The 14,039-nt window shown below is 42.3% G+C and overlaps 1 protein-coding gene across 4 annotated transcripts in view; it reads left to right on the forward strand.

Annotated features, from left to right (window-relative positions):
• FIG4 (FIG4 phosphoinositide 5-phosphatase) overlaps positions 1-6,459 on the forward strand; it is a 144,980-nt gene extending 138,521 nt beyond the window's left edge. For 3 of the 4 annotated variants that reach the window (XR_014818215.1, NM_001243250.1, XM_084980609.1), the window contains 1 exon segment: positions 6,124-6,459. Coding sequence is in view for 3 of the 4 variants with exons in the window: in NM_001243250.1 (NP_001230179.1) it covers positions 6,124-6,301 (178 nt within the window). In the remaining variant the exon portion in view is untranslated. 4 annotated transcript variants of the gene reach the window in all.
• Positions 6,460-14,039: the final 7,580 nt, after the last annotated feature.

Raw genomic sequence — 14,039 nt, forward strand, 5'->3', positions numbered from 1 at the left:
GATCCCTGCCTTTGCTCAGTGGGTTAAGGATGCAGCGTTGCCATGAGCTGTGGTGTGGGTCGAAGATGCGGCTTGGATCTCACGTCGCTATGGCTCTGGCGTAGGCCGGTGGCTACGACTCCGATTCAACCTCTAGCCTGGGAACCTCCATATGCCTCGGGAGCGGCCCAAGAAATGGCAAAAAGCAAAAAAAGAAAGAAATCCAAGATAAGATCATCTTCCTTAATCAGATGTCATTCCTTCCTTCATTCCTTCACTTACTATTTGCCAGTTACTCTTCTGGGCAATGGGGATAAAGAGGTGATCAAGATGGAATTCACATCCTGGTAAGTATATAAACAAATACATAAAAGCTCAGAGAGTGATAAGTACTATGTGGAGACATATTACATCAGGGTAATGGGTTTAGAAAGTAAAGCTATAACAGGAAAGAGGTTCTGGAACAGTCTGTCCAGTTGAACTTTCTGTGATGCTGGAACTATATTCTATCACACTGTCCAATGTAGTGTTTATTAGCTGTGTGTGTTCATCAGGAACTTGAAATGTGGCTAGTGCTGAGGAACTAAATGTAAATTTTAATTAAATATAAATTTAAATAGCCACATATGGCTAAAAGGCTACCATATTGGACAAGCACAGTTTGAGAATTACATTTTGGACCTAGGTGTCTATACTTGTGCCCAGAATGTAATATGCAGCATTATTTTAATTTTTTAACACATTTTTAATTTTGTTTAAAAGTTTAACATTTTGAATCGTCTTGGTAGAACAGATTCATGACTAGGCTTCAGTGTATGAATATTTTATTGGAAAGATACAAGCAACCTACTAAGGGAACAAAAGAAGCACTGGATGGTCACACACAAAAAAATATTACAATGGTATCCACAAACTGAGGGCTACAGGCTCTGAGCATATTAAAAGCTAGAGAAGGAGTTCCCATTGGGGTGCAGTGGAAACGAATCCGACCACGAACCATGAGGTTGTGGGTTCGATCCCTGGCCTTGCCCAGTGGGTTAAGGACCCGGCGTTGCTGTGGCTGTGGTGTAGGTCACAGATATGCCTCAGATCTGGCGTGGCTGTGGCTGTGGCATAGGCCGGCAGCTACAGCTCTGATTAGACCCCTAGCCTGGGAACTTCCACATGCCTGCTGTGAGTGCAGCCCTAAAAGGCAAAAAAAAAAAAAAAAGAGCTAGAGAAAATCACTGCCTGGCAGTGTATGCCTTAGGGCCCTCAGCCAGTTAGGTGATAAGGGGCTGTAATTTCCTAATAGAAGTTACAAAGGCAGCAGAAAGACATAGACTAATAAAGGGTGAGTGCTGTTAAGACATTTGCTGAGGTTTTTTGCCCCAGTGAGACTAGAACATCTGATCAACTCTGATCCTGCCCTATCGAGTGTTTTCTCCCAGAAGGTAGAGGAAAGGAATGAGAGGAAAGCCCAAAGGCTGACCATCAGCTGTAAATAAAACTGTTGGTCAGGGTCTTCCTTAAGGGCCCCTTCGGCTGCAATGTTCTCGGAACCAACAGAGAATCATTTGGGGATGTGAAAATAGCATCCTTGGGAGAAAACTTAGGATTTTGTGCTAATAACAGAAGGGGTCACTGGGAAGGGAAACATATCCTGTGATCAGAACCATTACTACCTTTTCTGGAGGTGCCAGGTGGGACTTGGTGTGTGCCAAAATGCTCATCACAGGAAAAGTATAAGATTTGTACATACAGAAAAGTATCCCATGTGTAAAATTACCAAAAGTACACAAATATGGTCTAATTCTTCTGTCACCAACCGCAAATCACCATGACATTACTCAAGTCAGAAGACATTTTAATCTGACCAATTAAGTATTTTCTTGTCACGCCAACATATGCTTATTGGGTACTCAGTATGTGTGAGTCAGGAAAACTCTCAATAGAAATTGAACTCTTAAAGAGACTCAAACTTTGGTTATACATCAAGTGTAAGATACCATTATTATAGGGCATGGTCAGAATATATGTATTATTATAGCACATCTAAGAAAGAGCATAAAAGAGCACCATTCAGGATCTTCTTTAAAAAGCATGTGCTGTGGCTAATGAATTTCTTCTGCCTCAAGTGTTTCTCTTCTGTGAATGGGAACGGCAGTTAAGACTAGATATCATCAATCCTCTGTGCTTGAATGCCTGGAGCAATGTGGGTTAAGCAGCCCACCAATGAACTGGCAAATATCTTCATCTAAAGAAGAGTGCAGTACTCCTTGAGGGGAAATGCACAGATCTCCTTGAAGATGGAACTAGGTTTTATTGATAAAAAGCTTGAGTCTGCAAATTTGTAATTACAATATTTTATCTCCAGAAAAGACTGCTAGTATTTGAATTAAGGGCAGTTTAAGTCTTATCCCTTTGAGGACTATAGGGAGAAGCTGAAAACAAAAATTCTGTTTATGGCCTGGAGAGAAATGTGGAACCGTGTTTTTGTTTTGTTTCTTTTTTCCCCCACCATAAAAATGCAGTTATAAGGCAGCTCTCTCTACTGAAATGAATAAAAGAAAGTTGTCTTAACAATTTCCCCGTCATTTAAATACTGGTCTTTTCATCCAGAAATGGATGCCATCTACGCAAAAAAAAAAAAAAAAAAAAAAAAAAAAGGAAAGAAAAAAAAGGGGGACTATTCCATTTAAGATTGGAAGTGTTATTGAGTTTATCTCCATCTCTTTCCAGTGGGCCTCAGAGACAAGGTACCTACCAGAAGCCCCTTGTAAGGATTTTGGTTGTTTTGGTATTTCTTCCTCGCCTTGGAAGTATGTGTACGCCAATGGAGAAGTCAAGTGTCTACTCATATCTTTATAGTTAAGTGTAAAAATTATGTCTTTTCAATGTAGGATTAGTGGCAGTGCATCATTTAAAAAGAAAGTTTATATTTAAAAATGTTCAATGCTGTTGACTTGAATAAAAGATTTTGTTTAGCATTTTAGACTACAGTTTGATCTCCTTAGACCAAAGATAGTCTCAAACTTTAACAAGGAGTAAAATCACTTGGAGGGCCTGTTAAACACATTTCTGGGCCTTATCCCCAGAGTTTCTTCTTTTTTTTTTTTTTTTTTGTAAAGTAATGAAATGACGTGTGTGTGTGTGTGTGTGTGTGTGTGTGTGTGTGTGTCTTTTTGCCATCTCCTGGGCTGCTCCCGTGGCATATGGAGGTTCCCAGGCTAGGGATCTAATCGGAGCTGTAGCTACCGGCCTGCACTACAGCCACAGCAACGTGGGATCTGAGCCACGTCTGTGACCTACACCACAGCTCACGGCAATGCTGGATCCTTAACCCACTGAGCAAGGCCAGGGATCAAACCTGCAACCTCATGGTTCCTAGTTGGATTCGTTAACTGCTGAGCCACAATGGGAACTCCCTCAGAGTTTGTGATTCATTAGGTCTGGAGTAGGGCCTGAGAATTTATAGTCCTGACATATTCCCAGGTGATGCCGATGCTGCTGGCCTGAGGACCACACTTAGAGAACCCCTGTCTTAAGAGCATGAGGAGCTCATTGTGACAGGCTTTTTGGTGTCCCAACACAATAAGGACTTGGTTTTTTTTTTCCTCAGGTCTAATTCTCAGATGGTATCTTCATCTCTTGGCTCTTATTATGCCTCCCAGGTAGCTCTTGGTTAAAAGATACACAGGGTTCTAGGCAAAGGTCTGGCTTCAATGCACAGAAACCATTCGTCCCATTTTTAAATGGGCTTTAAATGTCTCATCTGTAAAATGGAGGTTATAGACCCTGCACAGGTGTGGATGGTTTGGATCAGGAGATGTTGCTGTGGCTGGCACTTTGATGACAATCTCAAAAACACTAATGGTGCCTCCTTTTTAAGGGTTCAGGTTAAAATGGTTTGAGTGTGAATATTATCAACCATTACAGAATTCTAGCATCTCGCTTTGAATTATGTAAATGACTGCAGAGTTTTTATGTTTCTTGAGGGAAAACTGACAAGAGTTTATATATTAATCATCCCAACCATTCGTCATTAAGTGTTAATGACAGACATTAGAACAGCTAACTTTGTATTTTGAAGAAAAGCACTGCTGCCAAGCTGGCATACAAATTGAGATTCAGACATCTCAGGATTCTTTCACCTTGATCTTTTTTTTTTTTTTTTTTTAACTTTGAGTAAATCACTGTATCCTTTGGTTTTTTATTTACTTAAATTAAGGGTACATTCTAAAATTACGTGAAATTATTAGAGTGTTTGGGGAAAATGGGAGTATTTCATAAACGATTTACCAAACTTGAGTTTAAATATATTACCCTGAGGTCAAAACAATTGAAATTGACTTCCAGAAAGAATATTCCACTTATAGTTGCATGATAATGTAATTTAAAGTAGTTGAGTTTCATTTTAATGTGCTTTAAAGCAGTCTGTACTTTAAAGAAGTACATGAGCAAGGCTGAGGTCCCAGCCCAGCAGAATAGAGTCTCCAGATCTTTTCTGTTGCCTTGGTAGCCTGATGTGGAGGATGTGTCAGTATTCTAGATAAAAGCAAAGTACGGTGAGCTACCTTAGCTGTTTTCTAGGAGAGGAAGACAGACCCAAATTTAATCATAATCCTATGAGTCTGGAGGGTGTTACTCTACAACTCCTGTCTCTCTTTGTGTGTCACTCACTGCACCTCCTGGTGTCCCATAAAATGTTGGCCTTGCAGGTACAGACCTAGCTGGGTCTGAGACTCAGTTCTGCTTCCGACGGCAGGGAGTCTCCCCGGCTCCGGGGGTCCCTCGCTAACCAAACAGCCCGGCATCCGGGGTACCTTTCTGTTCCTCTGCTAAGATGTACATGAGCAAGGCTGAGGTCCCAGCCCAGCAGCACAGAGTCTCCGGATCTTTTCTGTTATCTTGGTAGCCTGACCATGGAGAACCACCCGACCCCCACCTGTAGGGCCAGCCCTGGCCTTCGTGCTAGCGTGTATGGTCATTATGCCCTCAATCCCTCACAAAGTCGAGCTTACCATCCTCCCCTCCCAGTGGCCTCATCTCAACCTTCTGCTCACACCCACTCTGCAACACACCTGACTTGGTGGCTGACACATCCCTCCAGGGCCTGCCCCCAGCCAAAGATGTCATAACTTGCAGATGCTCACACTGTGGTATGGTTGAGGGTGTGTCAGGCACCCGTGTGCATTTTGACAAGCCCTTCTTTGGAGACATTGCCTTCCCCAAGGGTGGATGGAAATGTCAAGCACTGAAGCAGGCTAAGTGGGACAGGAACAGAGGGCTATTTTTGAATAGACGGGTTCTGAGTTGCTTTTCAAATCACCCCAGAAAGGAAGGAAGCTGCCTAGTACAGATTTCCAATCCCTCAGTCCTAAGGCAGACGTGTTTCAGAATTCAGAATTTTCAGAGTGTTAGCACACACTTTTGAAGACCATCCCCCAGCATGGTCTGAGGCCATCTGATAATTAAACACTTTAATATACACATAAAATGGGATGAGTACTGTCAGTATGTCATACCACCAGATGAGTTTCAATTAGGTCAGGATTTGCAGGCAAAGTAACATTTGGTTAATGAAGCTTTTAGGATTTCAGAATTGCAGATAAGGAATTATGCACCGGTAATTGTTAGCAATAGTTCACTTTTACTGAGCACTTAGAGTGTGCCAGGCACTATGCTAAGGTATATAAGGTGCTTTACAGATATAAACTCATTTACTCCTGCCATCAACAGTGTTGTAAGGTAGAAATCATTAGTAGCCCTGACTTCACTGATTCCTACTCAAATCTTCCTTAAATAAACTACTGAGTATCTGTCCGGCACGAAGGAAAGAAAGCAAAAAGTCTGTGCCACTTCCACCTAAAGCTACTGCAGTCATGTGAGACAGGCAGATGGGCACATAGACATGCCTGTGCCCAGGGCAGTGGGAACAGAGGAGGTGCCCCCCTGCCCCCCACAAGCCTGCATGCAGGGGAGGCTCCCTGGGCAAGTGCTGGAAACCAGCCGAGAGGGGACAGGGAGGTCACCACCACCACTTGTTACTACTAAGTCCACTCATTCAAGGTCAGTGGCTCTCAAACGCTTTTGAGATCACAAGTCCCTGTGGTCCTTCACTTTAGTTTCTTTAATGTGTAAGCTCTGCTTTCTCTTTTATAGAACACCCATCTCAGCTTTCTCACAAGACAACATCTATGAAGTTCAGCCCCCAAGAGTAGACAGAAAATCTACAGAGATCTTCCAAGCCCACATCCAGGCCAGTCAAGGTATTATGCAGCCCCTTGGGAAAGAAGACACCTCTATGTACCGAGAATACATCCGAAACCGCTACCTGTGAAGAGACTACAGGTCCCTGTAGTGGCCCAGAAAAAGTCCCCTGTTTGTCTCATCTTCACAAAGGGAATTTCCCATCAATCCTCTACATCAGAAGGTTTTCCCTCTTTTTGTAACTGGTGAATTACAGATCATTGGTAATAAAGAAATATCTTGCTCTCACTGCCTTTGCTTTATTTTAGAAATATTTTGTTTCTAAATGTGGTCAGTAGTATCCAACCATCACATTAAGACATTAACAGGTATTCATTGAGGATCTGCTGTGTGCCAGTCACTGTGGTAGGGTCCAGGAATATCACAGGAAACCAAACAGGCCAAAAATTTCCTCTTGTACAAAACGAAGGCAGGGTATTTTTCTTTGTAGTTAACATTCTTAAAAATTTATTCTGATGGGTGTATGTTAACTTTATGTTTTGATTAAAAAAATTATTTTGCAAGCCCTCATTCTTAGGAAATAAACACTGAAATATTTATAGATAAAAGAGACAAGACGTCAACAAAATGCTCTCCAGTGGGTGAGGAAAAAAGAACAAATGCTGAAGCCAAGTGCAACAAGATACTAATAATTGGTAAATCTAGAAAAGAGTAAACAGACCTTCCTTGAACTATTCTTACAGTTTTTCTGTAAATATGAAATTATATCACAATTAAACATTAAAAATATGTTGCTGTATAGAGCTTTTGTGGTGAGCAGTTGCATTACATGATTTGATGTGTGGTATTCAGTTAAGGTCAACACATCATGTATGGTTTATTCTCTATATCACCAATTATAATGTGGACAACTTTCTGCATTTTCTGGCAGTTTTATGCAAATGATTTGATCTTATGATGTCTATGTCTTTTTTTTTTTTTTTAAAACACAAGTTGTCTCAGTTTTCCCTCTTCATAAATAAAATAAAGAAAACCAAGCTAATGGGAGGAGGAAAACTGATCAGCCTAAATGACCTTTAAGCTATCACCAACCCCAAGATTCTGGGATTCTTTACTGCAGATAAAAGTTCAGCCTCTAATTCACAGGGAGGGAGAAGTTTCCAGTTATAGGGGGAGCTGACGTCAGGTTGGCTCATGGTTTACCAGAGAAGCTAGCAGAGGGCACGCCCCTCACTACCCCTTTGAAAAGTCCTCCGCTGGAGAGGTTTTGATCTAAAGATTAGAGCCATCAGCAGCTGCAGCAGGAGCAAGTATGTAGGAAGGTCAGTCATGTGCATGGGATATTAGGTGAAACAGGAGTAGGGGATGCAGAGAGCAAGAGAACAGCCATCTTGGGTGGCTTCATAATAGACTCCACCCCTATATACCCAGCACAACCCTTACCATCTTGGTCCACCTCTCTCTGCAGTGTCCCTGGGGTCAGATATATAAGAGGCACTGCAGCCAGGTACCACCAATACAATACAGACAGCAGCAGCCAAAGAGCATCAAGACACCTAGTAATGCCAAGAACAGTCACTCTCCAGGATGTTGGCAAATTCTGGAGCCAAGCACTTTCCAGGTCATAGCGAGGGGGTCAATGGCAGCAGCACCCTGCTCAGTTATAAGGAAGGTGAGGCCACACCTGGTTTCACAAACCTAGAGCCACACCCATGGGAGGGGGGAGGCCTGGCTCTGAAAAAATAAACATTCTGGTGGCCTAGCCAGGAGTCGGCAGTTACAAGTATGCTACCTCAGATCCCACTGAGTTACCACTAGAGTGACCCATTAGGTCTTTCCAAATAAAAAAAAAAAAAAAAGTTAATCTCGCTAGTTGGACTTGTGTGGCCAGAAGCCACTCTATTCTCCACACAGTGTGACCCAGGGGGGCTCGAGGATGGTCACGCTGGCAAAGTGTAGGGACATGCACAGTAATGTTTATGGACAGGGATCCTTTTGACCTATTGGCTTGTGGGACAGGAAAGTGGTGAGAATCTTTACCCCGCCCCCCCCTCCCCCACCACTGTTGGGCGTCCCCACATGGTCACATTGGCCAGGTCAACTTTTCGTAGAAGTCCAGAGGAAGACAACAGTGACATCGCACTGTAGACCCAACAATTAGACTCCTTTCACACTGAGGTCATTGTTGCTACTCTGTCCTTGGATCAATTTCCCCCACTTAGGCTGGGAATGAAACGGAAGACATCTAACAGGCACAACACAGAGTCGGTCCTGACAATCAAGCAAAATACAAGCAGTAACCATATGCCGAGATAATACCATTCTCTCCTGTGGTTTTTGTCCTGGTCTGCAATACAGTTCAGAAAACTAAAGTTTTCCGTTAATACACAAATGTGTCTCAAATCACATCTACAACGATGATTTTTATCTGAATGTCTGAACCACAGCTAACTCCATTTTAACTGTTAAATGTGTTCCCCTCCTCAATGGCCAAAGCAGAGGTACAATGCATGTTCAATGGGCCAAAGAGGCCACTCTGGTCAGTAGAGTTTAAGTTAAACTATGTACAAGCCACAAAGTCCTCCCCATACCTCCATGTGAAGATTTTCCCATCACTTCTCCTTTTGATTGTAAATCTTTTGATAGACTGAAATCTATATCCCTTGAAGCCAGGGTGAATGCTGCCTGTCCGATCTGGGTCCAGACCATGTCCCTTGGTGCTAGGCCTCCTTTATATTTGCCTAGTTAATCCAGGTTGGGAGAAAACTGATCAGATATCATCAACAAGCTCAGAAATAAGTGGATGGAGCAACATTTTAGAGGCTATACATTTTATCAATTATACCCAATTGTTACACAAGCATTCTACATGTGTTTTCAGCAGTGAACTTAAAGCAAGCAGTGTTATACATCATGAGTAGGTGTATTTGAGGACAACATCACCAGATAATTTTCCTCCTTAACATCAGGGCAAATTTTGGCTAACACAGTTCCTTTCCTAAATCTAGACTTCAATGAGCAGAACTAGAATTTAATATCCACTGAAACATAATCTTTTTTTCTCTAAAATTACCTTCTTTTCCTCCAAACATAGCCAAATCAAGACTAATTTGTTTGCAAAATGAGTCTGGTCAACTGACCACATAGGCCTTACCAAACTGGCTGTGGTAGATTCCCCAGAAGGAGTCTCAGACTGAATTCCCAAAAGGCCTCTCAAAGCCAGGAAAGCCATGCCAAACGCCTGCCATCAGACTCTCTCTCGTACATTTCTCTCTTCTAGATGTTCCCAAAATATCGAGATTCCTCCGTGTGCCAGGAGACAGTATTTCCTATTCACTTGATAAGGCTCCTTGGAACCAAGAATCTCCATCATCTGGAGGGAACAGGCAGAGAGGGGAAAAAAGTTTCAATTCTACCCATGGGTATAGTTTACCAAGTTGCTCGAAGTCATAACTAACTTGAAGGAAAGGACTTCCCTATAGCTATAAAACAGAGATCAAAACCAGTAATATTCCAGACAAAACCCACAAAAATCATAACCATATTCACCAGCTTGCTCAGTAACCAATCCTTTTGTTAACTTTCTATGAAACCATGAGGTTTTCCATTAGGATTCTGAAATTGATCAGGACTTGTCAAAAAGTAAAGATGAAGCAGTTTTTGCAAAAGCATCAGAGGACAACAACGGTCTATAAAGGACAACACACTTTAAAAGTCACACTTAAACACCCAATCACAATGTAATAGATAAAGAAGCTTGGTTACAATAACCAAAATTATGAGTGATTATAATATTAACACTTAAAAGCCTTAATCTCTGGCAGAAACCAGAAGTAAGTAATTGCGATCTGTTTGCCACGCTGGCATTTCTGACTGGAAAACTTAGGCTTTGGTCTTTCTCTGCTAGGATTCCTGCAAAGGTGGTAAAGAGACCCACCCAGCAATTAATGTTCCAATATTTTATCCTATTTGAAATGACCCAGATAGTCAATGAATTCTCTTCATTTAACTTAAAGATACCAAATTCTGGAGAAACTATTTTATATGGACTTTCCTCAAACATAATTATTCCTATAGTGTTTACCTAAAATCCCTCATCTCATTTACATTACTTAAAGTTTCATCATATCCAGTTATTTTCCTTGCTGACAAACTTGCAACAGATATAAAGTCTCATTTGACCTGTAGTAAACCTAGGTACAACAGCAATCTTACACTTAAAATTAATGACTCTAAAGACATATCTACATTTGTCAAACCAGCAAGTTTAAGCTAGCGTATCAGTTATGAATTTAGTACTAACTCTTTTCCAGATCATGTGAACCTGAAACTCATTCTGGCTAGTTTATTTTTTACTTCTTAGAATTTATATCAGAGCTTAATTTATTTAAACCCATTAAACAGAGTTCATCCACAAACCAGTCTTGGCAATGCCACAGACAAGAGACATCATATTTATAAGGTACACAGAGACATACATCTATCTATACAGACACAGAGGTCCTACAGCTTTCCTGCTAGAGCTGAAAAAAGTCTTTTTTTTTCCCCCCACTCTCAGGGATCAGTTGATTAAAGTTCCTGAGAGCCCAGATATATTATGTACATCTCAAGGCATAAAACAAGAAATACCAATTCCTTCTATAAAGGTAACTTCCTAGGAGTTCCCATTGTGGCGCAGTGGAAATGAATCTGACTAGGAACTATGAGGTTGTGGGTTTGATCCCTGGCCTTGCTCAGTGGGTTAAGGATCTGCTGTAGCTGTGAACTGTGGTGTAGGTCACACATGTGGCTCAGATCTGGTGTTGCTGTGGCTGGCAGCTATAGCTCCAATTAGACCCCTAGCCTGGGAACCTCCATATGCCGTGGGTGCAGCCCCAAAAAGAAAACACACACACACACACACACACACACACACACACACACACACACACAACAAAAAACAAAACAAAACAAAAAAACAGAAGAAAGAAAAGTAACTTCCTCCAAAGGTATATGCAGAAAACTATTTTTAGGATGTCAAAAGAGTCCCATCTTGGACATTTTCAGGGTTTTTTTTCCTAAGTAGCCAATTCAGTTTAAACAAATCACAGTGATAGACAATAATACATATGATTCACTCACATTCACATGCCTCATTTCTAGAAGAACATGAATCAGCACTCAAGTCAATCTTTACCTTCTCTGTTAACTCAGCCTCTGTGAACTTTCTTTTTTTTTTCTTCTTATGGCTGCACCTGTGGCATATGGAATTTCGCAGGCCAGGAGTTGAATTGGAGCTGCAGCCGCTAGCCTATGCCATAGCCACGGCAACACCAGATCCAAGCCGCATCTGCAACATACACCACAAGCCTGCAGCAACACCAAATCCTTAACCTACTGAGTGAGGCCAGGGATTGAACCCATGTCCTCATAGGGACAACATTGGGTCCTGAACCACTGAGCCACAATGGGAACTCCATCGGTGACCTTTTTTCATATAAAAAGCAATGGCCAGCCCATTGCCACAGCTACCACCTAAAAAGACAGTGTCTAACTTTTTCCCCCGCTGTAATAGTTGCCAGAGGTTGCCAGGTCTTTGCTCAAAACCAAGCAAACCCCATCTTTAGCAAGAGTATACTTTTGTTTTGTTTGTTTACCTATGGCATGTGGAAGTTACTAGCCATGGATCAAACTTGCATCACAGCAGTGATCTGACACACAGCAGTGACACAGTGGATCCTTAACCACTAGGCAACCATGAAACTCCTAGCAATAGTGTCCTTGCTCATAACTCTCCAGCCCCCAACTTTAGCAAAAATATCCTTGCTCAAAACCTTCCAACCATCCCCTCTCACCTATAGCAGAGGTTGACATAAATCCTTGAGTTAAAAGTTCCAGGGATAAGGAAGCTACCAACAAACCAAAAAACCCAGATGGAACAAGCTGGGATGAAGATGGCTCTGACCTCCAGCAGACCCTGAGTCTCATTATACATTGATTCTTACTACATTAGCATATTCAATGACACACCTACCAGAGGCCATGACTGGACATTTACTGAACAAAACTAAAAAGGTGGTGGCACAGAAAAGAAAATCATGGACATGGACAACAGACTTGTGGTTGCCAAGGGCGAGGGGGAGGGAGTGGGATGGACTAGGAGTTTGGGGTTAGTAGATGCAAACTATTGCCTTTGGAAGGAATAAGCAATGAGATTCTGCTGTGTAGCACTGGGAACTATGTCTAGTCACTTATGATGGAGCATGATAATGTGAGAAAAAAGAATATATACATATATGTGTGAATGGGTCAGCTTGCTGTACAGTAGAAAATTGACAGAACACTGTAAACAGCTATAATGAAAAAAATAAAAATCATTATAAATGAAAAAAAAAAAAAGGTGGTGGCACCCCAGTCCCTCAAAAAAACCCATCCCTTTCCCAGTAGACTAAAATGTACATCTCCCTATCACTAGCCTCACTCCTCCTCCCTTTGCCTTTATCCTAAAATTAAGTTCCTCTCACCAGTTGGGCAAGAATTTTATCTGTAAACTTGGTTCCTGCTTTTCCAATTCTTTGGCCACTGAATAAAGCTTGTGTTGTGTGAATAAAGCTTTGTTTTTGTCCTTTGCCTACTTGAGAGGAAAAAATAACCCTCCCCAGCTAAGACAGAGCACCTCTGCTGGCCCAAGCAGAGTCCATACAACTTAATCCAAAAACAAATTTTAGGTCCCAGAGTGGGACCCATTCTGTCCGGTTACTCAAGGCTTACTTGCCGACTCAGGGCCCACAAAACTGGCTACATAACTAGGCAGTTTGCCTCAATTCTCAACCTCTGGGCCAGTGAGGGCTGCTAAATTAAGTCTGAGATCAAAAAGCAGCCAAGGATCTGGAGTTCCCATCATGGCGCAGTGGTTAACGAATCCGACTAGGAACCATGAGGTTGCGGGTTCGATCCCTGCCCTTGCTCAGTGGGTTAACGATCCGGCGTTGCCGTGAGCTGTGGTGTAGGTTGCAGACATGGCTCGGATCCCGCGTTGCTGTGGCTCTGGCGTAGGCTGGCAGCTACAGCTCCGATTTGACCCCTAGCCTGGGAAACTCCATATGCCGCGGGAGCGGCCCAAGAAATAGCAAAAAGACAAAAAAAAAAAAAAAAAAAAAAAAGCAGCCAAGGATCAAGCGGAGTGCTCTCCAGGTAAAGACCTCCCTTCCCTGCCCCCAGCAATCTACAGCATAAACACTTGCTAAAGTAGGGTAGTGTCTAGGGGACACTTGACAAAAGTGGCACTGACCCCACTTTGGCTGATAAAGCCAAGGTTGGTTGTAGAGGTTCGCTGGTTATGGGAATGGATTCTGGCCATCTGGTTGGAGCCAGATCTGTCTCTAGGACTGGACCGGAGAGTTGGCTGTCTAAATTAAGCCAGTCTTGTGGTACAGTGGGAGATGAAATTAGACAACTGCTCCCTATCATTAGCCTCACTCCTCCTCCCTTTGCCTTTATCCTAAAATTAAGTTCCTCTCACCAGGTGGGCAAGAATTTTATCTGTAAACTTGATTCCTGCTTCTCCAATTCTTTGGCCACTGAATAAAGCTTGTGCTGTGTGGATTTCGGCTTTGGTTTTGTTCTTTGCCTACTTGAAAGGAAAAAAGAACCCTCCCCAGCTGAGAGCTCACTTGGCTTGACTGGTTCCCAATAAGAGGATTGGACTGGAAGCCATTGCCCAATGAGAACATCTCTTTGTTCCATGTCTGTTATACACTCTCATCTGTTTTTGATACAAGTGAACTGTCAATCTCTGTTCTATGTGGTTTTGTTGGTCCTAATGCTCTTGGAAATTCTTGTCATAATTGTGGGCATAAGTAGAGCACTTAAAGGCCACAATAAAGGCA

Source organism: Sus scrofa, chromosome 1, assembly GCF_054392235.1.
Source record: "Sus scrofa isolate SSC_HxYL_T2T_F1_AM1 chromosome 1, Sscrofa_HxYL_maternal_Yorkshire_Landrace_v2.0, whole genome shotgun sequence".
Taxonomy (NCBI): Eukaryota; Metazoa; Chordata; class Mammalia; order Artiodactyla; family Suidae; genus Sus; species Sus scrofa.